General features: G+C 36.3%; 1 protein-coding gene across 3 annotated transcripts in view; it reads left to right on the forward strand.

Moving 5' to 3' along the window:
• CCDC7 (coiled-coil domain containing 7) overlaps nucleotides 1–27,335 on the forward strand; it is a 328,048-nt gene that overhangs the window by 239,730 nt on the left and 60,983 nt on the right. The window contains exons 37-41 of one of the 3 annotated variants that reach the window (XM_060293096.1): nucleotides 1,881–1,964; nucleotides 4,100–4,183; nucleotides 13,898–14,017; nucleotides 18,872–18,907; nucleotides 19,715–19,807. In XM_060293096.1, the coding sequence (XP_060149079.1) occupies nucleotides 1,881–1,964; nucleotides 4,100–4,183; nucleotides 13,898–14,017; nucleotides 18,872–18,907; nucleotides 19,715–19,807 (417 nt within the window). Of the gene's footprint in view, nucleotides 1–1,880; nucleotides 1,965–4,099; nucleotides 4,184–13,897; nucleotides 14,018–16,146; nucleotides 17,722–18,871; nucleotides 18,908–19,714; nucleotides 19,808–27,335 lie in introns of those variants that run through there. The other 2 variants (XM_060293097.2, XM_060293098.2) reach the window with 2 other exon arrangements.

Here is a 27,335-nt window from a genome sequence, read left to right on the forward strand (position 1 = left end):
TTTGAGTAAGAAAATGACACCAGATGGTAACCTGAGTCCATAGGAACCAATGAAAAGAACCAAAGATTGTAAATAAGAATGCTGATATAACAAACAGTGTAAATATATACCAAACTTGCTCTAATTTTTTGTCTCTCATCTTCTTTAAAAGTTATAAAGGTTCATAAAGAAATTATAGGAACAATTTTAACAATGTCTTTAATTTTATATGTGTAACATGTAATTCAGTAGCACAAAAATGGAGATAAGAGAATAAAACTATGTGTCAGTCATGTTTCTGCATTTACCTGGAATTTAATTAGTATGAATCTGAAGTTGATTCTAAAATTGACTATGGTGATTGTTACACATTCTGTGACTATATTAATAACCATTGATTACACATTTTAAATGGGCATATATAGTATAGTATGTTAAATGTTTTTTTAAAAAATAGTTTAGTGAACTCCAAGCAGGATAGGATTTTTTTTAAATACTTAAAAGCAGTGGGAGGATGTTGTGAAGGAGCAAAATTGTGGCTCTTAATAGATTAGGTTTCTCCACCCCATATCATTTATTATGCTCCTAGTTTTTAATTCAGTCTGCCCTCAAGGGCTGTTCTTACTGCCTCCCTGCTCACCTAAGGCTCCTTTGCTTTCTCAGATCAAATGAATCAGTTCTTCTAATTATATCTGTTGGAGAAAGACCAGAGGGCTAAAGTTTGTCTGCTGATGTTCTCCAGTTATGTGTTGCTATAGCAGACATTACTTTCACAAATGCTGTAACTTAATTACTAAAAACTTGTTCTGCCCAATCCAACGTGTCTTTGATTTTAGTAGTGATGCCCCATGTGGTCTTCACCTTTGTTTAGATTGCAGTGGTGATAAATTTGTGCTGCCTCAGTGATAGAGAGTGTTTGAAATATTCATGAGCTCAGCAATTTCTCCGAAGCAAGACTTCCAGTCTATAAATTCTGGATATGACAGGTTCCAACTTCACTTACATGCTGTGTTAGAACCAATTTTTGCCCACACAAAATTTTACACAACAGGTGACCCAGAGTCACCAATTCTAAGTATTCCTTTTGCAAAATAAAATTTTTTAAAATAAATTTCAATTTTTTTTCTATCATTGGACCTATATCATCATTTCTGAATCCAGCAACAAAGTGAAAATCACATAAAGACTCAAATGGAAGGAGTGAGTGCAATACCAATCAATGCTCACATTCCTGCAAATTACCCATTTCTTCCTCCCCACATAGAAGGTCTACATGCTAAGAGAACCTGAGAGGATACTTTATCCCAGTCTACAAATTACTACTTGTTTTTCTCCATCACTGATGTCTACTGACATATAGTTACGTGGCCTTTAAAAAGGGAATTAAAATATTCCTGGACAAGTCAAAGAATTTCTGCCTCACAGTAACATTCTGTGACTGTGATGCCCATTGTTTGCAATTTGGTCTGGGAAAAAAATGTCATGTCCGGCCTCACCAAATATATCCTTATGGTATGAATGTGCTTTTAATGTACACAAGACAGTTATATTTATTAAGATAAACTCTATAGGATGACTTAAATTTGCAAGAAACTTCGTATTTTATGGAAAAAGTTCTAGTTAAGGAATCAATGTGGCATCAGTTTATGGATCAGTTTTATCGCTACCTGACTATGTGGTCTTGGTCAAATCACTAACCATTTCTAAGCTACAATATAATGAGGCTTATATGGTTGCCAATGGCTCTTCCAATTCTAACGTGTACTGATTCTGAAAGTAAGACATTTCATTATAATTCTTCTATGATAAAATAATGCTAATTAAAGGAGTATTACAAACAAACACAACTACATGTTAATATTTACCTTACAAAAGTGTTTTGAAACTGTTTATTTCTATAGACACTGATACAGAGCGCTTCCCAGATGCTGTTGGAAAAGGTATAATAAAGGGTGAAATCAAGACACAATCCAAGAGTTATCCTGGTAAGAACAATATTTCAAGTCTGTTCTGGCTTATTTATCTTATCTAGAGTTTATTTAAGTTTATTTAAGTTTGAATCTGATTACAGTACCTATAAGCTGTTATTACATGATGCAATGTCTTCATAAATTCCCTCCTATAATTAGTGGAACTCCAACAGTTATTATCAATGGATTTACATATTGTGAATTTTAGAACTCCTTCATTTAAAAAGTGATCCTCAAAATTTCAGTGGTACAGTGAGCTTGGAATATGCTTGATGGAAGCATTTTAAGTGCTACTCACTTTCTTTTTCAGGCTAGTTGCAACAGCAGAAAGGCTAGCTTATGAATGGGATTAAAAGAGAGATTTCATTGCTTACTAATTCCCTCTATATAATTGAAATACCAGGCACATTTTCAGTATCTCAGGTGAAGTAGAGGTGTTTAGTTTTGTTACATAGTCTGTAGTTTACACTACTGCCACTTGTCTTGGTGTTATAGTGTTTGACACACTGCTTCTTGATCTTTGGTGTGATATTAAAGGAGGCAGAGAGCTTAACAGAAAAACAAGGGAAAGAGACAGTCAGCAGGAAAAACAAGTGTCATCCAAAGGTGACTGTTTGCATGCCCAAGTCTGTGCCCCCAGAGGAGCAACATTAGAAGATTCACACTGCAGAGAAGGAGACTTCTCTACAATAGAATATATTCCAGCCAAGTCACTAAATAAATAATCAGGCAAACAGCAACAGCAAGCCTCCAAAGGGGAGAGGAACTCAGTATCCAGATTTCTTACAAGATATTGTCTAGAACGCCCAGTATAAACCCCCCAAAAATATGAGACATGCAAAGAAACAGTAAAGTGTGGATCATATACTAGGAACTTCAGGAAGAGTAGGCTTAAAAAATAATTTAAGCAGTGGGAGGGTATTGTGAGGAGGGAAATTGTGATTCTTACTAGATTTCAGATTTCTCTAGCACATACTCCCTTTTCCCTCGTCCTTAATTCTATCTGCTATCTGCTATCAAATGCTCTTCTTAATGCTTCCTTGCTTATATAAGCATCTTTACATGCTTCTTTCAACTGGGCCTGTCATTCTTAACCTATACCAGTTGGAGAAAAACCAGAGAGCCTCAATTATATCTACTCAATTGGCTCTTTAACACTTACTTCTGGTCTCAGCCATTACAACAAAGTAAGATCCACCTTATGGTGTCAGGTTCAGGATAGGTTTCCAACCTCTGGTGCATGCTCTTCTGTAACTACCTTTCATTCATAAAACACTGGACACATAATTTGACTCAAGTCAGCAATCCTACTTAACCCCTCTTTCAATATGAATTTTTCTTTAAACTTTCATGTATTAAAACAAAATACATGAATGTTATTTCTCTCCTTTGACCTAGTTAGTACTTTCTAAATCCCGCCAAATGTCCAAATCACATAAAAACTCAGATGGGATGGGATGCAGTCCCAATGCTGGTACTGCCTCAGATTTACCCATTTCCCCCTCCCCAGTTACAAGGTGTACATAGTAAGAGGACCTGATAGGCAGTTTTTCTTAGACTACAGAATATCTTGTTACTCTTCTACATCTTTGATGTCTGCTTGATTTACATAGCCTTAAAAATGGCATTAAACATTCTTGAGAGAGTCAAAGAATTTCTACCTGGTAGTAACTTTCCGTAATGTGGGACCATGGTTTGTCTCTTGACCAGTGGGGAAAAAATGCCACGTTCCACTCATAGGTATATCCTTAACAGTATGAGTGTCCTCTTAGTGTAAACTGGGCAGTTATATCATTTACACGAACTCCCCAAGATGATTGAAGTTTGTATGGGACAGTGCATTGTGTATGAAAAGCACTGGTTAAGGAATTATGGGGCATCAGCTTGTACTCAGTTTTGCATTATCTTGGTGTGTGTTCTCAATCAAATCACAAAACATCTCTAAGCTTCAATATCATGAGGCTTATATGATTGCTAAGAGCCCTTCAAATTCTAATGTTTTATGATTGTGCAGTGCAGACATTATATTATTTCTTTTCTGTAATACAAGTACTAATTAAGTTAGTACTACACACAGACACAAAGACACACATACATGTGTGTTAATGGTTACCTTACAATGTGTTTTGAAATTTGTTTTCTATCCATAGAGACTGATATACAACGCATGAGAGATACTGTTGGAAGAGAAAAAGCAGTTGGTGAAATCAAGACACATCATCAGAGTCACCCTAGTAAGAACAAGAATTTTCCAAGTCTAATAATTTATGGTTTATGTCTTCTCTGGGACTTAATTAACTATGAATCATTAATGATAACAGTAACTGTATGTTAGTATTAATGGGCAGTAATCTTCATGAATTTCCTCTTATAATTAGTTAAACTCTAGTATTTACTGTCAATGGAAATTTAGCTGGATATTTTTCAGTTGTAATCTCATCCATTTGGAAAGTAATCCATATAATCCAATGCTCTAATGACCTTAGAATATGCTTGGTTTAAGTATTTATAACTGTGATTCTACTCACTTTCTTGCTGGCTTAGAAAGGAATATTGCTTTGAAATTGAAAAAGCAAAAGAGCTAGTTGATGAGTGGCATAAGAAGAGGAACATAACAGTTATATCACTGATTACCAATTTCCTCTACATAATTAAGTTGGTATGTAAATTTATATCTCTACTAGAGTGGAGTTCTCTAGCTGAGTTTCATTATTCGCAGATTACTGCTTTAGTCCTGGAGTAACAGGGTTCGATACATTTCTCTTTGTTGCAAGAAATACTGTCATTATGAACTTTTTACAGAATTGATGCTGAAAGCTAGCATTGGAAAGTAACTGAATCCTTAGATATAAGCACCAAAATACATGTTTTCACTGAAATTTAAGGCAAGATTTCTGAAACTTTGCTTTTGAATGCTTTATTTTATTATATTCTCGCTTTTATTCCTGTAAAAAAGTAGTGTTGTAAATGAATTAAATAAATATTACTTGCTCCAACAGCTTTTAACTGGGGAAAAGCTGGGTGGTGTAAAAATGAAATTGTTGGAACCAAGCAGTTAAATTTGGTGTATTACGATAAGCCATTTTTCCATGTCTTTAATTTTCAGAATATTTTTGGTTAGGTTCTTTCAGTTAATTTTTGCTTCAGTGTTGCTTATTAATAGGAATCCTCGTCAGTTTTGAATAACAGCCTTAGACACAGCAGTAAAGTGCTTTCATTTACATCCATTCAATTTAAAATGTCATGCCTTTTATCAACAAAACTAAGTTAATTAATTTATACTTATTAATGGTGAGTTTATAATTAAATGCTCTAAAGAAAATTTTATATTAGAAATATAAATTCCTAAGAGAAAAGGTATTAAAAGGAGAGTACAGATCAAATATAGAAATAAGATAAAATGTGGTTAGATTAAAGGTCAAAATTAAGTAAGATGGTACCTAAGAACACAGAACAAAGAAAAGGAAGAGAAAATGAAGAATTAGTTTATAGAAATTGGAGTGATAGAAAAGTAACCACTCAAATGTGGGAAGACAAACTGCAGAAACAAAGGTAATACATGGAGTTTGGGAAGTAGAGTGCAAATAGTAATGGTGTCTATGTGATTTTTTTTTTAAATTTTACTTTATGTGAGAATTTATTTAAAAACAAAGATATGTCCACACAACATCAAACAGAGTTTTTTTACCGGCACGTTGCACCAAGTAAATTCTCAACAAACGTGATCAATTTTTCACCCTTTGACAATCAAAATAAGAGATATACCAATATAAAATAAATATCTGACTACTTAGAATACTTTTTGTAGTATGCTTTTAAAATTTTACTCTTTATGAAATATTTTAAACACCCAGAAAATATGTAACACTAACATAAAATACACAACATTCTAATGGTTCCCTATCTATGATGTTACAATCCCAATCTCTCCCTTCTCAGCTTTTATCACATGCAGTCATAAAGAATATATAATGATGCTCTATACAAATATATTCCAAAATATTTTATTGTGCCCTCTTTATTTCTTACTATTCTTCATTATGGAATTTCCCACCTTGTCTTCCTCCCCACTACCCACATTACTGCAGGTCAGTCAAATTTATAAAAAATGTGTGTGCACGCACACACACATACACACTCCTTTTTAGTAGAAATTCCCAAGTTAACTGCTTTTACTTCCTTTTTGGTCTCTAGAGTATATTTTTATGCCATCTCAGCAATACTTTTTAAAGTACATTTTTTAATCTAGTGTTTTAGTTCTTGGAATTAGAGAGGTCATTTGGGATAGCTAATGTCTTATACTACTGCATTCAAAAATTACATTTAAATTGGAATACCAAGCTGTACCAAAATATTTTCATACAAACAATCTAGGCTTGATGCTTTCATGAAAATAAAATCAAGAATAAACATAAACATGACGGTATGACCCCATTACCCTAACATGCCTTAAGGCTTTTATTTTTAGTAATTTGAATATCCTCCCCAGAGTTTACTCTTATTTGACAAATATGAATGGCTAGCTTAGAGTCATGGATTCTGGAGTAAATTGTGTCAACAATATTTTATTTTCTCAGTAACAGCCTCTCAGGCTGTGGCTTCAGTTTAATCTCTAGCCACTGATAAAATAAGATGAGGTTTATAATCTTTGTTTAAATGGGAGTGTTCTACAATTGCACATATTACTTTTATAATAAGTAGGATATATGAAAAATAAATCTTATGAACATTGATTGAATGGGGTGAGGGGAAGCCAGTGTTTCATGCATAGAGCTCTGATCTCCAAAACTATTCTTATAAATGCATCCTTCTAAATATAGTGTACAGATCAAATAAAGAAGTGAATATTCTGCTTCAGAGTAAGACAGGGTTGGGATACAGGTTGAAATTAAGGAAGATGCTAAGAATGGAAACTGTCCATCAGAGAAAAGCCATGTGTGCCACCCTCCGTATCCCTTTAAAAAAAAAAAAAAAGTGAGGGTTTTGCTGCTAATTAATTTACCCACGAAGAGTAGGAAGAGCTCTTGTACATGTGCATTTGCAAATACTAAAAATGTTACTCCATCAAAATGCTATAAAAGAAGAACCTTTCTTTACGAAAGAATCTTTCTCAACCAGAAGGAAAAAAGCTCTCTAAATGACTTTGAAAGAATTGGACAAATCAGGGAACTAAAGACAATGAGTGAAATTCCCTCTGGAATATTTGGCAAGAGAAAAGGAATTTTACAGTGGTGACATCAACAAGATAGAACAGGAGTTTTCTACCATCTTCCACCCAAAGAAAATCAACTTGACAGTCACCCACAGACAAGAGAGCATTTGTGGAAGTCCAGGAGTTAAAGCAGAAAAGTTTCAGCACACTGTTGGAAAAAAAAAAAAAATCCAAGGTTGGAGGCATTGAAGAGGGTAAGAACAGTTTACCTGCATCACTCCTCCCCCAGGACAGCAAACCTCGGTGCCAAAAGAGCCCTTCTCCTCCCATGATTTATCCCATGGGGCAAAGTGAGAACATGAGTGACTGCCCAGCTTCTCTAGCTGTACAGGACACTGTTAAGAGACCCATTTCTCTCTTGTCCCATCCAGAGAACTGTGTCATGAGCTGCATGACTAGGAGTGGTGAGTGGCTGAGAGAACAGCAGCCAGGGCTCAGAATAGAATATATGAAAGAGATGTGGTTACTGCTAACCATGTCAAGGACTCCATTGGGAGTCCCACACACATCAGCTGCTGAGAACACCTCACCTGTGAACCCCCTAAAACTGGCCCATACACATTTCCAACACTCCATGCACCTCACCCACAAACCCTCACCCTGTGATTGGCTCCCTGTGTGTGTTCCCGAAGGCAGCAAAAATGAGCTTTCACAGACAGCTAGTGAGCACCCACAGAAAGCAAGCCCAAATCTGAAGGCCTTGGAGAAACCACAAAATGGAACATACAACACTGCCAGAGGGAAAGCAAAATGGAAGCTGGCAGCAACCAGTCTGGCATTACAGGATAGGAAGAAGGCATACAAGCTTACGAATTCTGCCACAAAAGATAGCAAGAAGTGTAGAGTAGATGTAATCATAGGAAAGGTCTAAGAAAGCCTCAGAATCCTCAGCAGGGCTGATAGAAAGGATTTATTTCTGAAAAGCCATCAGTAAAGCAAGGAGAAGGTGACTGCTTCTTCAAATTCAATGACAGCAGTACAAACATCAAGGAACATGAAAAATCAAGGAAACATGATGATGCCATGAACGAGATACAATAATTTTCCAATAACCCAAGAGAAAAGGAGGTTTGCAATCTAACTGATAAAGAATTCAAAATAGCTGTTTTAGGGAAGCTTAGGGAGCTACAGGAAAACACAGAAAGACAGGTCAACAAAAGCAGGAAAACAATGCATAAATAAAATGAGAAGTTTAGCAGAGAGTAGAAATCATTAAAATCGAATCAAATTCTGGGGCTGAAGAATACAGTGAATGAAATTTAAAATGCAATAGAGAATTTTTTTTTTTTTTTTTTTTTTTTTTTTTTTTGCGGTACACGGGCCTCTCGCTGTTATGGCCTCTCCTGTTGTGGAGCACAGGCTCTGGACGCGCAGGCTCAGCGGCCATGGCTCACAGGCCCAGCCGCTCCGCGGCATGTGGGATCTTCCCGGACCGGGGCACGAACCCATGTGCCCTGCATCGGCAGGCGGACTCTCAACCACTGTGCCACCAGGGAAGCCCTGCAATAGAGAATATTAACATCATAATGGATCAAGCAGAAGAGAGAATGTGTGAAGCAGAAGGCAGTACCTTTGGAATTATACAAAGAAGAGTAAAGAAAAAAATTTTTTAAAGAATGAAGTAAAACCGTGAACTATAAGACAATAAGCTAAATAATATATAAATGATTGGAGTCCCAGAAGGAGAAGATAAGGAGAAGGCAGCAGAACACTTATCTAAAGAAGTAATGGCTGAGAACTTCCCAAATCTAGGGAGGGATTTGAATGTCCAAGGTCATGAAGCTAATAAATCACCCCCAAATTTCAATTCACAACAATATCTGCCATGAAATATTATAATAAAACTGTCTAAAATCAAAACCAAAGATAGAATTTTTAAAGTAGCAAGAGGAAAATATTTCTCTCATACAAGTGAATCCTTATCAAGCTATTAGAAGCTTTTTCTGCAAAAACACTGCAGGCCAGGAGAGAGTAGGATGATATATTCAAAGTGTTGAAAGACAAAAAAAACTGCCTAAAAAGAATACTTTACCAGACAAAGCTTTCCTGTAGAAATGAAGGTGAGATAAGGCTCACAAACAAAGGAGAGCTGGGTGAATTCATCACCGTTAGAACTGCTTTATAAGAAATATTGAAAGGAGGTTTTCAAGCTGAGATGAAAGCACACTAATTGATGATATGAAAATATACAGCACCATAGTAAAGCAAGTATATGGTCAAATTTCAAACACTCTGGTGCTGTAACGCGGTGGCGTGTTAACTCTGTCATAAAGGTGAAAGGACAAAAACATTAAAAACAACTACAGCTACGGTAGTGGATACACAATATAAATGAAAGGTAAATTATGACATAAAAGGTGAGGAGTGATGGCACCAAGATGGTAACATAGGTCATTCCTGATGTCACTCCTCCTCACAAGAAGAATTACTAAAAACTGTTCATGGACCAGACACCACTGAAAAAATCCTAGAACATGGGAGTGAGGCTGTAGCACACCCCCTGCACAACAGAGACCAAGACACACCACATTAGACGGATAAGAGGAGCGGCTACACACTGACCATATTGCCCTTCCCCCAGGCTGGTGCAGCACAACACAAAGAAGTCTCCCCTCAGCCCTCAGTTCCTCCAGTTTGAAAGAAGAGCCCAGCGTGGATTTCCAGCTCTACCAGCATTGTGGGTCACTTCTTGAGAGCCCTCACTTCTTACCACAGGGATTTCGGGGTAATCTGCTGGGCTTGACTACTGGGAATCTGATTGTGACAGAGAAGGGGGAGGGGCTTGCAACAACCAGCACTGGGATCTTGGCAGACCAAGTTCTTACCTGCAGTACCCAAGTAGTAGTCCTGACCAGCAGCTTTGCTCACCTGGAGAAACAAGAGGGAGGGTGGCACAGTCTCACCAGGTGACACACTGAGATGCAGGTCTGTATGGTTTGGTTCCTCAAATGAAGAGCCTTGACAGCTCTGGAGCCCTGTCTACCCCCTCCAAGCAGGGGAGCTGAGCCCTAGCTTGATATACTGCTGAGTAGCTCCTTGCCCCACCTTACCAGGCAGATGAGTCAGAACACCTGGAAACTATGGAGCACTTCTTGAGTGAAGAGTATGGCAGGCAAAGCTGATTGTCCATAGAGCAAGTCCAGTGGCACCATTTAACCAGGGAACTTGGGGAGCAGGTCAGCTTGAGTCAAGACTTCAAAGAGCCTTGGAGGGATTGAAGTCAGTTTCCCTGCTTGGCACAGGCAGGGAGCTAATTAATAGCCCCCACCAACTGTTGGACAAAGCTCCTGGCCCCTCTTGACCAGAAAGCCTGATCAGGAAGACCAGGGGGCCTGCTTGCAGGTGGCCCTCCCATTCTGCCCAGGCAGGGGAGCTCAATTTTGCCTCACTCCTGAGTGTAGCTCCTGGCCCTTCCTGGCCAGAAAGCCTGGCCAGAACACTTGGAGGATTTGTATCCAAGCAACACTTGAGCAGAGAGTACAGCAGGCAAAGCTGATCTTCAGCAGAGCAAAGCCAGTGGCACCATTCAGCCATGAAATCTGGGGCTCGTATTGCTTGAGTCAAGACCGTAAAAAAAGAGCCTTGCCAAATGATGCGACTGACAAGGGCTTAATTTCCAAAGTGTACAAACAGCTCATATATCTCAATATCAAAAAAACAAGCAACCCCATCAGAAAATGGGCAGAAGACCTAAATAGACATTTCTCCAAAGAAAACATAAAGATGGCCAACAGGCATATGAAAAGATGCTCAACATCACTAATTATTAGAGTAATGCAAATCAAAACTACCATGAGGTATCACCTCACATCATTCAGAATGGCCATCATTAAAAAATCCATAAATGACAAATGCTGAAGAGGATGTGGAGAAAAGGGAACCCTCCTACACCATTGGTGGGAATGTGAATTGGTGCCACCACTATGAAAAACAGTATGGAGGTTCCTCAAGAAAACTAAAAATAGAGTTAGCATATGATCCAGCAATCCCACTCCTGGGCATATATTTGGACAAAACTGTAATTCAAAAAGATACATGCACCCCTACGTTCATAGCAGCACTATTCACAATAGCCAAGACATGGAAACAAACTAAATGTCCATCAACAGATGAATGGATAAAGAAGATGTGGTACATATATAAAATGCAATACTACTCAGCCATAAAAAAGAATGAAATAACGCCATTTGCAGCAACATGGATGGACTTAGAGATTATCATGCTAAGTGAAGTAAGTCAGAAAGAGAAAGACAAATACTATGTGATACCACTTATATGTGGAATCTAAAATATGGCACAAATGAACCTATCTATGAAACAGAAACAGACTCACAGACATAGAGAACAGACTTGTGGTTGCCTAGGGGGAGGGGGTTGGGGAGGGATGGATTGGGAATTCGGGATTAGCAGATGCAAACTATTATATATAGAATGCATAAACAACAAGGTCCTACTGTAAATCACAGGGAAAGTGTATTCAATATCCTGTGATAAACCATAATGGAAAAGAATATAAAAAATATATACATATATATAACTGAATCACTTTGCTGTGCAGCAGAAATTAACACAACATTGTAAATCAACTTCAATAAGAAAAAAATATGATCATGTCATCTACAGAGAATATCTTACAAATGGGGAAAAGATAGTCTCTTTAATAAATGGTTTTGGAAAATTGGATATCCATATGCAAGAATGAAATTGGACCTGTATCTTATATTGTTTACAATGTTTCACTCAAAATGGATTAAATATTTAAATGTGAGCTCTAAAACCTCAATACTCGTACAGTAAAACATAGTGAAAAAGCTCCTTGACATTGGTCTTGGCAATGACATTTCAGACATTGCACTAAAAAGCACAAGCAACAAAACCAAAAGTCAACAGCTTGGACAACATCAAATTAAAAATCTTTTACACAGCAAAAGGAACCATCAAAAATCACAAGGCAACCTAAGGAATGGGAGAAAAGATTTGCAAACCATCTATCTGATAAGGGGTTAATATCCAAAGTATATAAGGACTTATACAACTCAATATTAGAACAAACAAACAATGCGACTATAAATGGGAAGGGGCCTGAATAGACATTTTCCCAAAGAAGATATATGAATGGCTAACGGACACATGAAAGGGTGCTCAACTAATCAAGAAAATGCAAATCAAAGCCACAGTGAGATATCATCTCACACCTGTTAAAATTACTATTATCAAAAAGATAAAAGTTGGTGAGGATGTGGGGAAGAGGGAACCTTTGTGCAGTGTTGGTGAGATTTTAAGTTGATACAGCCACTATGGAAAACAGTATAGATGTTCCTCCAAAAAATAAAAATATATCTATCATATGATCCAGCAATTTCACTTCTGAGTACATATCTGAAGAAGTCAAGTCACTATTTAAGAAGAGATATCTGCACTCCCATATTCCCTGCAGCATTATTCACAATAGCCAAGTCTTAGAAACAACCTAAGTGTCTGAAGACAGATGAAGAGATAAAGACAGATAATCGATCAAATGTCATTCAGCTATATAAAAAAAGGAAATCCTGCCATTTGGGACAGTGTGGAACTTGAGGTCATTATATAAGTGAAATAAGTGAGACGGAAAGCATTTGTATGATATCATTCATATGTGGAATCTAAAAAAGTTGAACTCAGAAACAGAGAGTAGAATAGTGGTTACCAGGGGCTGTGGGGTGGAGGATATGGGAAGATGTTGGTTAAAGGGTACAGACTTCTAGGGAGAAGAAGAATAAGTCCTGGGATCTAATATACAGTGTGATGACAATAGTTAAAAGTTGCTAGGAGAGTACATCTTCAGTGTTCTTACTACAAAATTTAAAAAGGTAATTATGTGTGGTGATGGAGGTTTTAACTAATTCTATTGTGGTAATCCTTTCATGTATCAAATAATCACATTGTACACCTTAAACTTATGCAATGTTTTATGTTAATTATGTCTCAGTAAATCTGAGGAAAAATGAAAATGTAGTATAGACATAGAATATTATTCAGTCTTAAAAGATAAAGATGTCCTTCCATACATAACAACAAGGATGAACCTGAAAGGTATTAATGCTAAATGAAATAAACCAGTCACAGAAGGACAAATAATGCATAATTTCACTTATATGAGATGTAAAATAGTCAAACTCACAGAAACAGAGAATAAAATGGTAGTTTCCAGGGGCTGGGGGTAGGGGGAAATGGGTAGTAGTTAAATGGGTGTAAAGTCTCATTTATACTACATGAGTGAGTTCTAGAGACCTTCTGAACAACATTATGTCTATAGTTAACAATACAGTCTTGTGCATGTAAAAATTGTTAGAGGGAGTGCTTCATGCTAAGTGTTCTTACCACATACACATAAAAAAGCAAGGAGACGAGTAGTCTTTTAGAGGCGATGGATATTTTTATTACCTTATCGTGATGGCATCACAGGTGTATGCGTATTTTCAAATTCATCAAAATGTATAAATATGCGCAATTTTTGTACACTAAGTATACCTCAGTGAAGTTGGGGGGAAAAGACGCTACCCAAGGAACACAGAATAAAGAGAAGGAAGAAAAAAGGATGACATAGTTTATAGAAACTGGAGTAACAGTAATAGATGAGTGGCCAAACTGTGGGAAGGAAACATTACAAATGCATAAAGACTAATACATGGACTTTGAGGAGTAGTGTGTAAATATTCAGACTTCATATAATTTTTGTTTTTAAACTTTACTTTAGGTATGAGTTTATTTAAAAACAAAAATGCATTCTCATATCAAGAAGATTTCTACACCAGGCACATTGCACCAAGTAAATATAAAACAAAAGTGATGAATTTATCACCCTTTGATGATGAAGGTAAAAAATTATATATAAAGATATAAAATACTATATAATTACTTAGAATGGTTCTTGTGGTATGGTTTTTCATTTTACTCTTTTTTGCATCTTTTTATTCAGAAACATCTTAGATAAATCCTTGCAAGCCTGAAAATGAAACAACTTTAATTTATCCTTTTTACTAGCAGAATTGTTTATTTGATCATTCTTCTATTAAAGGTCATTGACTTTTTAAGTTTTTTCACTACTAAATGTGTCCATGAGTATATATTCTTACATTTGATGTTTTTATCTCTTTGGGGTAGTGTCGCAGGATTGGTAGTGTTAAAGTGTATATTAATTTTTAATATTAAAAGGTACTGTGAGACTGTTTTCCTAAAAGGGTGTTAACATTTTTACCAGCAATTTGGGAAAAATATACTTTTCTCTACATAACCGTCAGCCATACAGATGGGTGGGGTTTTTTTTCATTTATGCCCATCTTAGAGTTATTAAATCATATCTCAACCTTTTTAAAATTTTTTCCACATTTGTTAGTGTTATTTTACTAAATAATTACCCAAAAACTATTTAGCTTAAAGCATAACTATTCATACAGTTCACGATTTGGGAGTTAGCAATGTAGACTGCTGTGAGCTGGGCTAACTTACACATCTTTGGTCAGCTTGTGGTCAGTGGCTTCACTCACTTGTCTAGCAGTTGGCTCACTGTTATTTGGGACAATACAGGTATATAGTTGGTGTTCATCAGGAGATAGAGACCACACTAACTGTTTGAAAAGAGAGCAAGAATAAAAAACTAGTTAACTAAGTATAAAATTGTTAGCCAAGTAGCTGAAAGTGTAAAAAGAATTCTAAAGTAACATGGAGAAAGCAGTTTCAGGAGAAGTTTCCACCATTAGGGGTAAAGGAGACCTCTGAGTGTAGAGGATGTTACTTGGCTGATTTTTCAGGAAGAGTCTCAGATGTACTTCTGAAGAGGAGGCACTGCTAGTGTCTCGGGTGAGAATTTAATAAAACTTAATAATAAATTTAAAATTTTAATAATTTTTAATAATTTTAAATAATAAATTAAATTTAATAAAACTTGTTCTGCATATGTTGGAAAGAATGCAAACCATTTGTGTCATGGAAAGAACTTCTGCTCCTGGGAAAAAGAAACATTGCTGGCATGATGTTCACCAGAACTGAAAAGGGACATGAGCTCTCAGGAAGCCCATTGGTAACCAAGTGGGAGAAACAAATCCCTTGTTTCTTTTCCAAACTTGCAATCTACGTCTAGCTTGCCCTATTTGCACAGCCTAACTTGGAGCTACCTGGCAAAGCAAAAATGTAGTTCTTAGAATCCCAGATCCAGTACCACAAAGCAGAATGTAGAAGAGTGGTTTGGGAGATAAGAGAAAATAAGCTTTTCAGGTGTCACAGGAGGTGACCTGGCTACATGTCTCTCATCTTCCAGCTGGTTGGCTTAGGGGTCTTTACATTGTAACCTCAGGTTCTTAGCACAGCATGTGGGGCAAACCTTAATGAACAAGCAATTTTGACATCTCTGCTTGCATTTGTTTGCTTTTCTTGCATTCACTAAAGTCATATACTAAGATCAGAGTTGTGTGAGAGGACATGAGTACAGGTAGTCAAGGACATGTTGAGGCTGTTATCGAATCCAGTGCACCAGTGCTCCCTCTGTTTGCAAATATCCGTGATCCCTACCCCCTGCATGCAAAACACACGTGCTCTTCCAAGAGCTACACAGATTCTCATTAAAATTTGGCATCAGTGCCAAAGACCACAGTCTTGTGATCTGTAATCATTTTCAGGGACAGTTCCTGTGATGTGACTTACCACAAAACACACACACACACACACACACACGCACACACACACACGCACACACACACACAATATAGTAGCACAGACAAGGATAGACTCCACGGTAGGCACTCCCCTACAAAAAGGTGGGAAAAAAAAGCAGAGGCATATAGCAGTCAATGATCCATAAATTTAGGTCATCTTTTCCATCATTTGATTATATGTTAATTATAATTTTCTCAGTAAAACTATGCATTCAAAAACCAGGATGTTGGGAGATCCCAGGAGGGAATGCAGACTAGGACATACAGAACTGACTTCACTGCAAATTTATGACAGGTGACATCATCATCATGATGGCATAAGATACCCCTCCTAAACTCTCCTCAACAACAAAAATTTGACATCCATCCATGAACAAAAGTGGCTTTGTGAGAGTTTGGGATCCAGCATCATACGCCAAAGGATCCAGAGTTTCATCCACCTGTGCATCAAATAATAGGAAGATAGACCTCCATCCTGACTGTGCGCTCTTCAGTAGCTTATGAACTGGTTCCAGCCCCTCTTGGCCATGGTCCAGAAGCATCTGGATAACCTCGACTTGGGCAGTCACCACAGACAAGAGAGCTTTTATGGAAGTCTGGGTTTCTAGAGGAGAAGTTCCAGCACTCCAGTGGAGTGAAAAATAAGAATTTGGACACATTAGAGTGGATAAGAGGAACAGTTTGACTTTGCCCACCTTCCCCAAGGTGACACAGCTAGGGCCAAGCAAGGCCATCCTCTGAGGGGGGTGAGAGGTGGGGTGGGAGGAAGAGCAGGTGAATGAACACCAGGCTTCCCCAGCTGTCCAGGACACTGCCAAAGAGACTCATTTCTCTCCTGCAGCATCCAGAGTACTAAATTTGGGGTGAGAAGAGTTCAGGAGAGAGGCACGTAACATTTTGGGGGAGCATTAAAGGGATTCAGTTCCTGCTGACTATGCTGTGAACTCCATCAGAAAGCTCACCCATGAACTTCTGGGAAAGCCTCACCTGCGGATACCCCCGGCTAGCATGTGGCACCCCAAGCGACAGGCATGCCTCACCCACTTTCCCTCACACTGCAGCCAGCTCCCTGTGGATGCTCCTGAGGGTGGTGGCAGAGCAAGCTTTGTTGGACATCTAGGGAGCACTTGGAGAAAGCAGGCCGGAGTCTGTGGACCAGAGAGAAACCAGAAACTTGAGCTGTAGCACCACTTTAGGGAAACAAAAGGGTGGCAGTCAGGATTGGGGCTGATGCGTTGCAGAATCCAAAGATATACAAGCTTAAGAATTCTGCCACAAGAGGGAGCAAGAAGTGTGAGTAGTTGTATCCACTCAAGGTCTGAGAAAGCCTCAGAGTCTGTAACAGTGCTGATGGAAGGTTTCTTCCCTGAAGGCAGTAGTAACGACTGAAGGAAGTGACTGCTACTTCAACTGTGAAGACAGCACACAACACCCCAAGCAACACGAAAAATCAAGGCAACATGATACTACCAAAGGATCACAATAATCTTCCAGAAACCAACCCCAAAGACATGGGGGTCTGCAACTTACCCAATAAAGAATTCAAAATAGCTGTTTTATTTTGTATGTGTTAATAATTATATATGATATTATTAATCTACAAAATATGCAATATTCATATATATGTATACATATATACACACAATGGAATACTGTTCATTCCAGTGAATGTATATCTTTATTTAGATTTCTTTAATTTCCCTGAGCAATGTCTTGTAACTTGTGATAAAAGCTGTGCCCCTCTGTTAAATTTATTACTATTTTATTATTTCTGATGCTTTTGCAAATAAAATTGTTTCCCTAATATCGTTTTTGGATTATTCAATGCTCTTATATAGAAATAAAATTGAGTTTTATTTTATATGTCCAGCAATACATTTTTATGCAGTAGTCTTTTTTAGTCAGTTAATTGAAGAAAAGAGAAAAATGTATATTGTCATTTATATTTACCTATATAATTACCTTTAAGGTGCTTTTTTATTTCTTCATGTGGATTTGAGTTACCATCTGGGTGTCATTTTGTTTCAACCTGAGGTTTTCCCTTTAGCATTTCTTTTAAGACATGGCTGGTAGTATAAGATCAATATCTCTTAATTTTTGTTTTAATTTAGGAATATCTTTGTTTCATCTTTATTTTTGAATGATAGTTTCTCTGGGTATAAAATTCTTGGTTGTGAATTTTTGCTTTCAGCACTTTGAAAACAGAATCCCCCTGCCTTCTCTCCTCTAGTCCTCATACTCCCCCAGCCCTAGGCAACCACTAATCTAATTTCTGTCTCTATAAAATTTGCCTATACTGGACATTTCATAGAAATGGAATCTTATGAGTTCTTTTGTGATTTGCTTCTTTTACTTAGCTCTGATCTCCAAACTAGTCTTCTAAATATACATCTTTATTATTTTAATTAAATTAATGATCTCAAAAACTTAATGTTCATTATTTTAATTTATTTAATTTTATTTTTATTGGCAACTAACTTAATGTGTGAGTATTAAAAATAAAAAGTTATAAGTGTGACCCATCTTACAGCTAACTTATTTTCTAAATATTTCTGGAAGACCCTTATGAGTACTTTTCACCCCATGTAACTGAACGTCCAAAAGTACTTCATAGAGCATCTAGGGCTGGGTCAAGTGTTTATAAAACCTTCCACTTTCCTTCATTGAATAAAGAACATTCAGATAATTTGTAATATTTTTAGTGTACAATGTGATGTTTTCAATGAATAAAGATTTAATTATATGGAAGTTACCAGATTGTACTAGCCTTAGTTATATAACCAGTTTAGCAAAACATAAGTGAAAGTAAATTCTGAATTAAGCTTATCTAACATACATGCATGCTTAGTGGATGAGTGGTGTCTCTGGCATGGCTCTTCCTTCCCCACCACCACTAAACTGGAACTCGAGTTTTTTCTCAACATTCCTTTCTTACACACTATTATAGATCCTGCAGATGACTGAGATAAACCCATCTTATAATCCTCTTCCTTATATTTATATATACCTCTTTTGTCCAGTCCCAGGCAAGGTCAATAGAAAGAGTCAACATGAGGGTAAGTATGAAGGAAAATAAACGTTATGTTCATTTTCTTCCTTTCCTTTCATTATCATCTCCCAACCATCTAATCCACTAATATTTAAGAACTAATTTACAGACCCTATTTCTTATCCATTGCTCCAGTGGTGTTATATAATCATGCTTTATTTCTCAGCAAGGTACATGTTGTGGAAATTAAACACATTAATGTAATTTTATCTACTAACTTTGAGAAACTACCATCTAAATATTGCACATTCTGCATTTTATTTTAATGTATTTTTCTCTAAGTGAGCATACTGAAACTGTTTTCATTATTACATACTTTTATTTTTAACAGTGCTCAAAATATGTATCTTTAAAATAGCATTTCTATAGCATTTCTCCCTCCATTCTAGCACTAGATTTTTCACTGTAGGAATACAGACTTCTTTTTTTGTTAAATAAAGATATGCTTTATTTAAGATAAAGATATGTAGAGATAAAAACTTTACTTGAGAATTTATTGATTTGATTGCTTAAGTATTTTTTTATTTTTGACATACTATTTAAAAAGCTCTTTCTCTAACATTTTTATATAGTTTTTTAGTTATTTCGTTTTCTTGATTTGCACACTTATTGTTTATGTTTATAAATATCAAATACCCGGCAAGGAAAAATCAAAGAGAAAATATTTGTGTTAGTAAAGCTGCTTTATCTAAATTATTAAAATATAATTACAGAAGCTGTACTTTAGAAGTGGATTAATGAGATTTATTTTAACTTTTTAAAAGTTTAAATGAGGTTATTTCTAGAATAATTTAGTGACACTATTATTTTTTAGGAGATCGAAAAAATTTGACCTTAAACAAAAAGAAAGGTGAACTTGATACTCTGCCTGCTCTGATCGCTACAGCTAGAAAACCTATCTATAAAGGTAAAATATTCCATGCTATACAAAGATATATGAAATAAAACCTTATACTATGTTTCCAATGACTCCATTTACCAATCACCTCAAACCTACGGGCCCTCTCCTCCCGACAACCTATTAGGAGCAAAGCCAAGTATATTTTTCCAAACATTTTTTCATATACACACAGACACACAGAGAACATATATGTTCTGTACAATAAGAGGATCATATGCATTGATTGTCCTCACCTCTGATCCAAGTAAATTTTTTCTTAACATCTTTATTGGAGTATAATTGCTTTACAATGTTGTGTTAGTTTCTGCTGTATAACAAAGTGAATCAGCTATATGCATACCTATATCCCCATATCCCCTCTCTCTTGTGTCTCCCTCCCACCCTCCCATCCCACCCTTTGTGGTGGTCACAAAGCACCAAGCTGATCTTGCTGTGTGATGCAGCTGCTTCCCACTAGCTATCTGTTTTACATTTGGTAGTGTATATATGTCAGTGCTACTCTCTCACTTTGGTCCAGCTTACCCTTCCACCTCCCCATGTCCTCAAGTCCTTTCTCTACGTCTGCATCTTTATTCCTGTCCTGCCCCTAAGTTCATCAGAACTTTTTTTTTTTTTTTAGTTTCCATATATACGTGTTAGCATACGGTATTTGTTTTTCACTTTCTGACTTACTTCATTCTGTATGACAGACTCTAGGTCCATCCACCTCACTGCAAATAACTCAATTTTGTTTCCTTTTATGGCTGAATAATATTCCATTGTATATATGTGCCACATCTTCTTTATCCATTCATCTGTCGATGGACACTTAGGTTGCTTCCATGTCCTGGCTATTGTAAATAGTGCTGCAATGAACATTGTGGTACATGACCCTTTTTGAATTATGGTTTTCTCAGGGTATATGCCCAGTAGTGGGATTACTGGGTCATATGGTAGTTCTATTTTTAGTTTTTTAAGTAACCTCCATACTGTTCTCCATAGTGGCTGTATCAATTTACATTCCCACCAACAGTGGAAGAGGATTACCTTTTCTCCACACCCTCTCCAGCATTTATTGTTTCTAGATTTTTTGATGATAGCCATTCTGACCAGTGTAAGGTTACCTCATTGTAGTTTTGATTTGCATTTCTCTAATGACTAGTGATGTTGAACATCCTTTTATGTGTTTGTTAGCCATCTGTATATCTTTTTTGGGGAAATGTCTATTTAGGTCTTCTGCCCATTTTTACATTGGGTTGTTTGTTTTTTGATATTGACCTGCCTGAGCTGCTTGTAAATTTTGGAGATTAATCCTTTGTCAGTTGCTTCATTTGCAAATATTTTCTCCCATTCTGAGGGTTGTCTTTTTGTCTTGTTTATGGTTTCCTTTGCCGTGCAAAAGCTTTTAAGTTTCATTAGGTCCCATTTGTTTCTTTTCGTTTTTATTTCCATTTCTCTAGGAGGTGGGTCATCTTGCTGTGATGTATGTCATAGAGTGTTCTGCCTATGTTTTCCTCTAAGACTTTTATCGTGTCCGGCCTTACATTTAAGTCTTTAATCCATTTTGAGATTATTTTTTTGTATGGTATTAGGAGGTGTTCTAATTTCATTCTTTTACATGTAGCTGTCCAGTTTTCCCAGCACCACTAATTGAAGAGGCTGTCTTTTCTCATTGTATACTCTTGCTTCCTTTATCAACAATAAGGTGACCATATGTGCATGGGTTTATCTCTGGGCTTTCTATCCTGTTCCATTGTTCTATATTTCTGTTTTTGTGCCAGTACCATACTGTCTTGATTACTGTAGCGTTGTAGTATAGTCTTAAGTCAGGGAGCCTGATTTCCTCCAGCTCCGTTTTTCTTTCTCAAGTTTGCTTTGGCTCTTTGGGGTCTGTTGTGTTTCCATACAAATTGTGAAATTTTTTGATCCCAGTAACTTGATATAGACTTCTTTTATTTCTCACACCTTTAAGTTGCTGCATATTTTATCATATGAATATGCTATAACTTATTTAACCATTCTTCTATTGAAAGACATTTCCATTTCTTTTATTGAAGTATAGTTGATTTGCAATATTGTGTTAGTTTCAGGTGTGCAGCATAGTCATTCAGTATTTTTGCAGATTATATTGTACTATAGGTTAATACAAGATAATGAAAATTATCTGTGCTATATAGTATATCCTGCTGCTTATCTATTTTATATAAAGTAGTTAGTATCTGTTCATCCCATACCCCTAATTTGTCCCTCCCCCACTTCTCTCTCCCCTTTGATAACCACAAGTTTGTTTTCTATATCTGTGAGTCTGTTTTGTAAATGTATATTCATTTGTATTATTTTCAGATGCCACATATAAGTGATATCATATATCATTTTTACCCTGATTATTTCACTAAGCATAATATTCTCTAAGTCCCTCCATGTTGCTGCAAATGGTAGTATTCTTTTTTTTTCCACACACACTGTATTTTATTTTTACAAGAGATAAATAAACTGACACCAAGCATTGTAAATGGATGACCACAACAAGAGCAACAATGATTGCAATAACTAAACACGAAACACACTCATACTATGTCATAATATTGACGTTCAGTCCAGTAATCCTCCACTGTAACAGCTCCTTTACTTTGCTGTGAAAATTGATTCGTATATTTTTGCCTCTGAGTGCTTCTGGGATTTTCTTTTTTTTTTTTAATTCAAACAGAAAGTCACAAAAATTATAATCATCCTCATCAGTTCACTCAGTCCCATGTAATTTTTTTTCATCTTAATCTTTTGTTAGAACTTTCATGAATTCATCAGTTTTCCATTAGAGTTCTGAAAATGCTTATTCATTCAGTTCAGCAGTATAGTCAGTTACCAGAAACCTGTACTTGTCAGAGTCTTTTCCATGAATTCCTTGAAGATGAAACCCTTTTATAGGAACATTTTTGTGAAAGCATCAGAGTACACCCAGAACTGTATGTAAATAGCAAAAGACTTAAAAATGACCACAGTTAAAGATTTGATGAAAGTTCATAATAATGCAATTGACAAGGAAATTTAGTTATTTCTGAGGTATACATTTTAAAATAATAACTAGAATAATGGCTTATAACATTATAACAGAACATATAAGATTTTTAGAAATTTCATGTAACGTCTGAAACATTTATATTAACATATTTCCATACCAATAACCCAAAGAAAGTTTAGTGTTATTTGGGTTTTTTGTTTGTTTGTTTGTTTGTTTATACTGCAGGTTCTTATTAGTCATAAGTTTTATACACATCAGTGTATACATGTCAATCCCAATCTCCCAATTCAGCACACCACCATCCCCACCCCACCACGGTTTTCCCCCCTTGGTGTCCATACAATTGTTCTCTACATCTGTGTCTCAGCTTCTGCCCTGGAAACCGGTTCATCTGTACCATTTTTCTAGATTCCACATACATGCGTTAATATACGATATTTGTTTTTCTCTTTCTGACTTACTTCATTCTGTATGACAGTCTCTAGATCCATCCACGTCTCAACAAATGACTCAATTTCGTTCCTTTTTATGGCTGAGTAATATTCCATTGTATATATGTACCACAGCTTCCTTATCCATTTGTCTGTCGATGGGCATTTAGGTTGCTTCCATGACCTGGCTATTGTAGATAGTGCTGCAATGAACATTGGGGTGCATGTGTCTTTTTGAATTATGGTTTTCTCTGGGTATATGCCCAGTAGTGGGATTGCTGGCTCATATGGTAATTCTATTTTTAGTTTTTTAAGGAACCTCCATACTGTTTCCATAGAGGCTGTATCAATTTACATTCCCACCAACAGTGCAAGAGGGTTCCCTTTTCTCCACACCCTCTCCAGCATTTGTTGTTTGTAGATATTCTGATGATGCCCATTCTAACTGGTATGAGGTGATAACTCATTGTAGTTTTGATTTGCATTTCTCTAAAATAATTAGTGATGTTGAGCAGCTTTTCATGTGCTTCTTGGCCATCTGTATGTCTTCTCCAGAGAAATGTCTATTTCGGTCTTCTGCCCATTTTTGGATTGGGTTGTTTGTTTCTTTAATAATAAACTGCATGAGCTGTTTATATATTTTTCCTTTGTCCTTTGTCCGTTGATTCATTTGCGAATATTTTCTCCCATTCTGAGGGTTGTCTTTTCATCTTGTTTATGGTTTCTTTTGCTGTGCAAAAGCTTTGAAGTTTCATTAGGTCCCATTTGTTTCTTTTTGTTTTTATTTCCATTACTCTAGGAGGTGGATCAAAAAAGATCTTGCTGTGATTTATGTCAAAGAGTGTTCTTCCTATGTTTTCCTGTAAGAGTTTTATAGTGTCTGGTCTTATATTTAGATCTCGAATCCATTTTGAGTTTATTTTTGTGTATGGTGTTAGGGAGTGTTCTAATTTCATTCTTTTACATGTAGCTGTCCAGTTTTCCCAGCACCACTTATTGAAGAGACTGTCTTTTCTCCATTGTATATCTTTGCCTCCTTTGTCATAGATTAATTGACCAGAGGTGTGTGGGTTAATCTCTGGGCTTTCTATCTTGTTTCATTGATCTGTGTTCTGTTTTTGTGCCAGTACCATATTGCCTTCATTACTGTAGGTTTGTAGTATAGTCTGAAGTCAGGGACTCTGATTCCTCCAGCTCCGTCTTTTTCCCTCAAGACTACTTTGGCTATTCGGGATCTTTTGTGTCTCCATACAAATTTTGAGATGATTTGTTCTAGTTCTGTAAAACATGCTATTGGTAATTTGATAGGGATTGCATTGAATATGTAGATTGCTTGGGGTAGTATAGTCATTTTCACAATATTGATTCTTCCAATCCAAGAACATGGTATATCTCTCCATCTGTTGGTATCATCTTTAATTTCTTTCATCAGTGTCTTATAGTTTTCTTTATACAGGTCTTTTGTTTTCCTAGATAGGTTTATTCCTAGGTATTTTATTCTTTTTGTTGCAATGGTAAATGGGAGTGTTTCCTTAATTTCTCTTTCAGATTTTTCATCATTAGTGTATAGGAATGCAAGAGATTTCTGTGCATTAATTTTGTATCCTACAGCTTTACCAAATTCATTGATTAGCTCTAGTAGTTTTCTGGTGGCATTTTTAGGATTCTCTATGTATAGTATCAGGTCATCTGCAAACAGTGACAGTTTTACTTCTTCTTTTACAATTTGTATTCCTTTTATTTCTTTTTCTTCTCTGATTGCCGTAGCTAGGACTTCCAAAACTATGTTGAATAATAGTGGTGAGAGTGGACATCCTTGTCTCATTCCTGATCTTAGTTGAAATGCTTTCAGTTTTTCACCATTGAGAATGATGTTTGCTGTGGGTTTGTCATATATGGCCTTTATTATGTTGAGGTAGGTTCCCTCTATGCCCACTTTCTGGAGAGTTTTTATCATAAATGGGTGTTGAATTTTTTCAGAAGCTATTTCTGCATCTATTGAGATGATCATATGGTTTTTATTCTTCAATTTGTTAATATGGTGTATCACACTGATTGATTTGCATATATTGAAGAATCCTTACATCCCTGAGATAAATCTGACTTGATCATGGTATATGACCCTTTTAATATGTTGTTGGATTCTGTTTGCTAGTATTTTGTTGAGGATTTTTGTATCTGTATTCATAAGTGATAATGGTCTGTAATTTTCCTTTTTTGTAGTATTTTTGTCTGGTTTTCGTATCAGGGTGATGGTGGCCTCATAGAATGAGTTTGGGAGTGTTCTTTCCTCTGCAATTTTTTGGAAGAGTTTGAGAAGGATGGGTGTTAGCTCTTCTCTAAATGTTTGATAGAATTCACCTGTGAAGCCATCTGGTCCTGGACTTTTCTTTGTTGGAAGATTTTTAATCATAGTTTCAATTTCATTACTTGTGATTGGTCTGTTGATATTTTCCGTTTCTTCCTGGTTCATTCTTGGAAGGTTATACCTTTCTAAGAATTTGTCCATTTCTTCCAGGTTTTCCATTTTGTTGGCATAGAGTTGCTTGTAGTAGTCTCTTAGGATGCTTTGTTTTTTTGCGGTGTCTGTTGTAACTTCTCTTTTTTCATTTCTAATTTTATTGATTTGAGTCCTCTCCCTCTTTTTCTTGATGAGCCTGGCTAATGGTTTATCAACTTTATCTTCTCAAAGAATCATCTTTTAGTTTTATTGATCTTTGCTATTGTTTTCTTTGTTTCTATTTCATTTATTTCTGCTCTGATCTTTATGATTTCTTTCCTTCTGCTACCTTTGGATTTTGTTTGCTCTTCTATATCTAGTTCCTTCAGGTGTAAGATTAGGTTGTTTACTTGTGATTTTTCTTGTTTCTTGAGGTAGGCTTGTATACCTATAAACTTCCCTCTTAGAACTGCTTTTGCTGCATCCCATAGGTTTTGGATCGTCGTGTTTTCATTGTCATTTGTCTCTAGGTATTTTTTGATTTCCTCTTTGATTTCTTCAGTGATGTCTTGGTCATTTAGTAACGTATTGTTTAGCCTCCATGTGTTTGTGTTTTTTATGTTTTTTTCCCTGTAATTCATTTCTAATCTCATAGCGTTGTGGTCAGAAAAGATGCTTGATATGATTTCAGTTTTCTTAAATTTACTGAGGCTTGATTTGTGACCCAAGATGTGATCTATCCTGGAGAATGTTCTGTGCACACTTGAGAAGAAAGTGTAATCTGCTGTTTTGGGATGGAATGTCCTATAAATATCAATTAAATCTATCTGGTCTGTTGTGTCATTTAAAGCTTCTGTTTCCTTATTTATTTTCATTTTGGATGATCTGTCCATTGGTGTAAGTGAGGTGTTAAAGTCCCCCACTATTATTGTGTTACTGTTCATTTCCTCTTTTACAGCTGTTAGCAGTTGCCTTATGTAATGAGGTTCTCCTATGTTGGGTGCATATATATTTATAATTGTTATATCTTCTTCTTGGATTGATCCCTTGATCATTATGTAGTATCCTTCCTTGTCTCTTGTAACATTCTTTATTTTAACATCTATTTTATCTGGTATGAGTATAGCTACTCCAGCTTTCTTTTGATTTCTATTTGCATGGAGTATCTTTCTCCATCCCCTCACTTTCAGTCTGTATGTGTCCCTAGGTCTGAAGTGGGTCTCTTGAAGACAGCATATGTATGGATCTTGTTTTTGTATCCATTCAGCAAGCCTTTGTCTTTTGGTTGGAGCATTTAATCCGTTCACATTTAAGGTAATTATCAATATGTATGTTCCTATGACCATTTTCTTAATTGTTTTGGGTTTGCTTTTGTAGATCCTTTTCTTCTCTTGTGTTTCCCACTTAGAGAAGTTCATTTAGTATTTGTTGTAGAGCTGGTTTGATGGTGCTGAATTCTCTTAGCCTTTGCTTGTCTGTAAAGATTTTGATTTCTCCATCGAATCTGAATGAGATCCTTGCCGGGTAGAGTAATCTTGGTTGTAGGTTCTTCCCTTTCATCACTTTAAGTATATCATGCCACTCCCTTCTGGCTTGTAGAGTTTCTGCTGAGAAATCAGTGTTAACCTTATGGGGTTCCCTTGTATGTTACGTGTCATTTTTCCC

The sequence above is a fragment of the Globicephala melas genome, chromosome 2, assembly GCF_963455315.2.
Source record: "Globicephala melas chromosome 2, mGloMel1.2, whole genome shotgun sequence".
Lineage (NCBI taxonomy): Eukaryota > Metazoa > Chordata > Mammalia > Artiodactyla > Delphinidae > Globicephala > Globicephala melas.